At 36.7% G+C, this 2,600-nt stretch overlaps 1 protein-coding gene across 1 annotated transcript in view; it reads right to left on the reverse strand.

Moving 5' to 3' along the window:
• The window catches only part of Pik3c2a (phosphatidylinositol-4-phosphate 3-kinase catalytic subunit type 2 alpha), a 106,255-nt gene that overhangs the window by 8,193 nt on the left and 95,462 nt on the right, over window positions 1-2,600 (reverse strand). Inside the window, exons 27-28 of the mRNA XM_026781265.1 lie at window positions 2,332-2,539; window positions 781-905 (exon numbers count right to left, since the gene is read on the reverse strand). Coding sequence (XP_026637066.1) covers window positions 781-905; window positions 2,332-2,539 — 333 coding nt within the window. The remainder of the gene's footprint in view (window positions 1-780; window positions 906-2,331; window positions 2,540-2,600) is intronic.

Consider the following 2,600-nt stretch of genomic DNA (forward strand, 5'->3'; position numbering starts at 1 on the left):
ATTTATTTATTTATTATGTATACAGAGCATTGAAGATTAAAACATCTGTGAGGCAGTGCCCTTAATCTTAGCACTTGGGAGGCAGAGGCAGGTAAATCTCTGCGTTCAAGGCCAGCCTGGTCTACACAGTGACCAGGACAGCCAAGACTGTACACACAGAGACACTCTGTCCTGAAATGACCAAAAAAAAAAAAAAAAAAATTACATCTAAGAATTTCAGTGGTAACTGGCAAGGGGTCAGCGTTATTCCATGGCACATGTTGAGGTCTGAGTTGTCAGGTTTGGAAGAAAGAGCCTTTACCAGCTAAGCCATAACATCTGACCTCAGGTTTACTATTTATCACAGGAGTCAGTATGGCTCATATGGATGATTTATGCAGCTGTAGCATGTGACATTTTAAAACCAAGATTCCATTATCTTAGTTGACACATACAATCAAGGTGTCTTCAAAGCTCACACCTTGGTTGCTGTTTTGGTTTTTAAGACAATGGGTACATACTTAAAACAGTCCTCTGAAACCAGACCCACCCGAAACTTGCAGTGCCCTTTTGCCTCTGCCTCCAGTGTACATGTGCCACCAGGCCTAGCTTTAAGATTTTAGTCATGTGTTCATGACTAAAATTCAACACAAAATTCAAGCTCCTTATCTATGTTCAGTACTGTACGAGGTACTTATTATTTTAACTGTAACTGAGTGTTAACCAAGTTTTCCACTTGCATGTAAAAATAGTTTCTACATAGGAAAATAAGAATGAATTTTTGTCAGGATAGGAACATACCCAGGTAACTTCCAAAGTGGAAAAATAATGCTGAGCTTATTGTGCAGTTCCTGAAACTCATCAAATGTCCGGAATACAAACGATGGTTCAAGGTGTCCTTCTCTCAGAATTCGGACTACATAAATCTGGAAGGAAATCAATGATAGGCATATTACATTATAATAAAATTTCTTTCCTGACACAAAAGTTTAAAGTGCTTTTACCCTTGGGAATATAAGTCACTAACAGGAAACAGGTTGTGAATAGAGTTCATTGTATTTATATAGCACACACTGCATTCTGAGACTGAACTACTGGAAGATTCAAATAAAACTTGGAAGTGAGCACTTTTGTTTCCATGCTTAAATATAATGTACTTCTCAAACATATACACTTAGTACACTTCCAACAAAAAGGAAAAAAGGTTTATTTAAAGTATTGAACACGATTGCAAGAAGAGTCAGGTATATCCATAGAAAGCCCAGGGCACATGTGTGTGCGCATGTATATGTAAACTCAGTACACTTTCCAGTGCCATTATAAATCAATGGCAATATAACCTCAACAAAGTGATTAAAATTAAAGTGAAATGACTTTCTAAAAATATATTAATCATAGATTTAAAAAAAGCATTATCTAACAAGTATTAGCATGGAGGATAGAGATGTAGCTCAGTGGTACAGCATATGGCTAGCAAAGCTGAGGCCTTGGAATTGACTGTCAGCATAGAAAAAGAGAGGGAAAAACAACAACAACAAACAAGACAGCACAAGGGTGAATAATAATAGCCACAGGAGAATATGTAAAAAATAATACAAATCCTGGATTTGTTTAAATATAAGGTGGTAGGCCATGGTGGCAAAAGTCTTTATTCCAGCACTTGGGAGTCAGACAAATGTGGCTCTCCAAGTTTGAGGCTAGCCTGGTTTACACAGAGAGTTCCATGACAATCGGGCTAAGACCCCTTCAGAGAAAAACAAAGAACAAATTTTATGCGTATGTTTATTAAATGCTATGTAGTGGTTAAAACCCTGGGTTTGATTGCCAGTCACACAAACAAATAGGAAAATACTGAACTGAAAAGTACAATGGGAGCTTAAGACTTTTTTGTTAAGTCTCTCTAATCAGCCCTGCCTGTCCTGGAAGTAGGTATATAGATCAGGCTGGCCTCGATCACAAAGATGTGCCTGCCTCTTGTCTCCTGAGTGCTCGGATTAAAGTGTACATCACCATGCCCTGATGAAACTTTAAAACTTTTTGAATTATATTGGTTAAATATGTTTCAGCAAGCAAGATACCTTTGAAATTAAGAAAAGATGGAAGGAAAAAGAAAATACTCTGACACTAAAAGAAGGAATGTATTTTGACCTTCATGATTTATTTCTAAGCAAATTAACAGTACAAAAAAAAAATCAAAGTAATTCTTTAAGTATATTTACTTATTTTTGGACCATCCATGGAAGCAATAGCATAAACAAAATCAAAGCTCAGAACTTCAGCAATCAGTGAAAAATGTATGAAGGACAACAAAAACCTTACACATGGTAATCTACACATGTTGAACAAACTTACATAGTGTTTATCTGGGTTGTATTTCTTGTGGTATGTGAAAACAGAGGCTTCCTTGATTCGACCATCTTGTCTAAAGGAGTATGTTTTCGGTGAAAATGAAAGGATGGGTTCATCATTAGAAGGAAGACCAGAAAAACGGAGCTGAGCAAGGTTATGAATGAAGAAGTTAAACTTTGTGGCAATGCTTCCCAAACTTGACTCAATCAGCCTAGAAAAGAATCAGAAATTTGTTAATAGTAAGTTTACATGGAGACAGGCGCTAAATTCAA

This window comes from Microtus ochrogaster, chromosome 8 (genome assembly GCF_000317375.1).
Source record: "Microtus ochrogaster isolate Prairie Vole_2 chromosome 8, MicOch1.0, whole genome shotgun sequence".
Lineage (NCBI taxonomy): Eukaryota > Metazoa > Chordata > Mammalia > Rodentia > Cricetidae > Microtus > Microtus ochrogaster.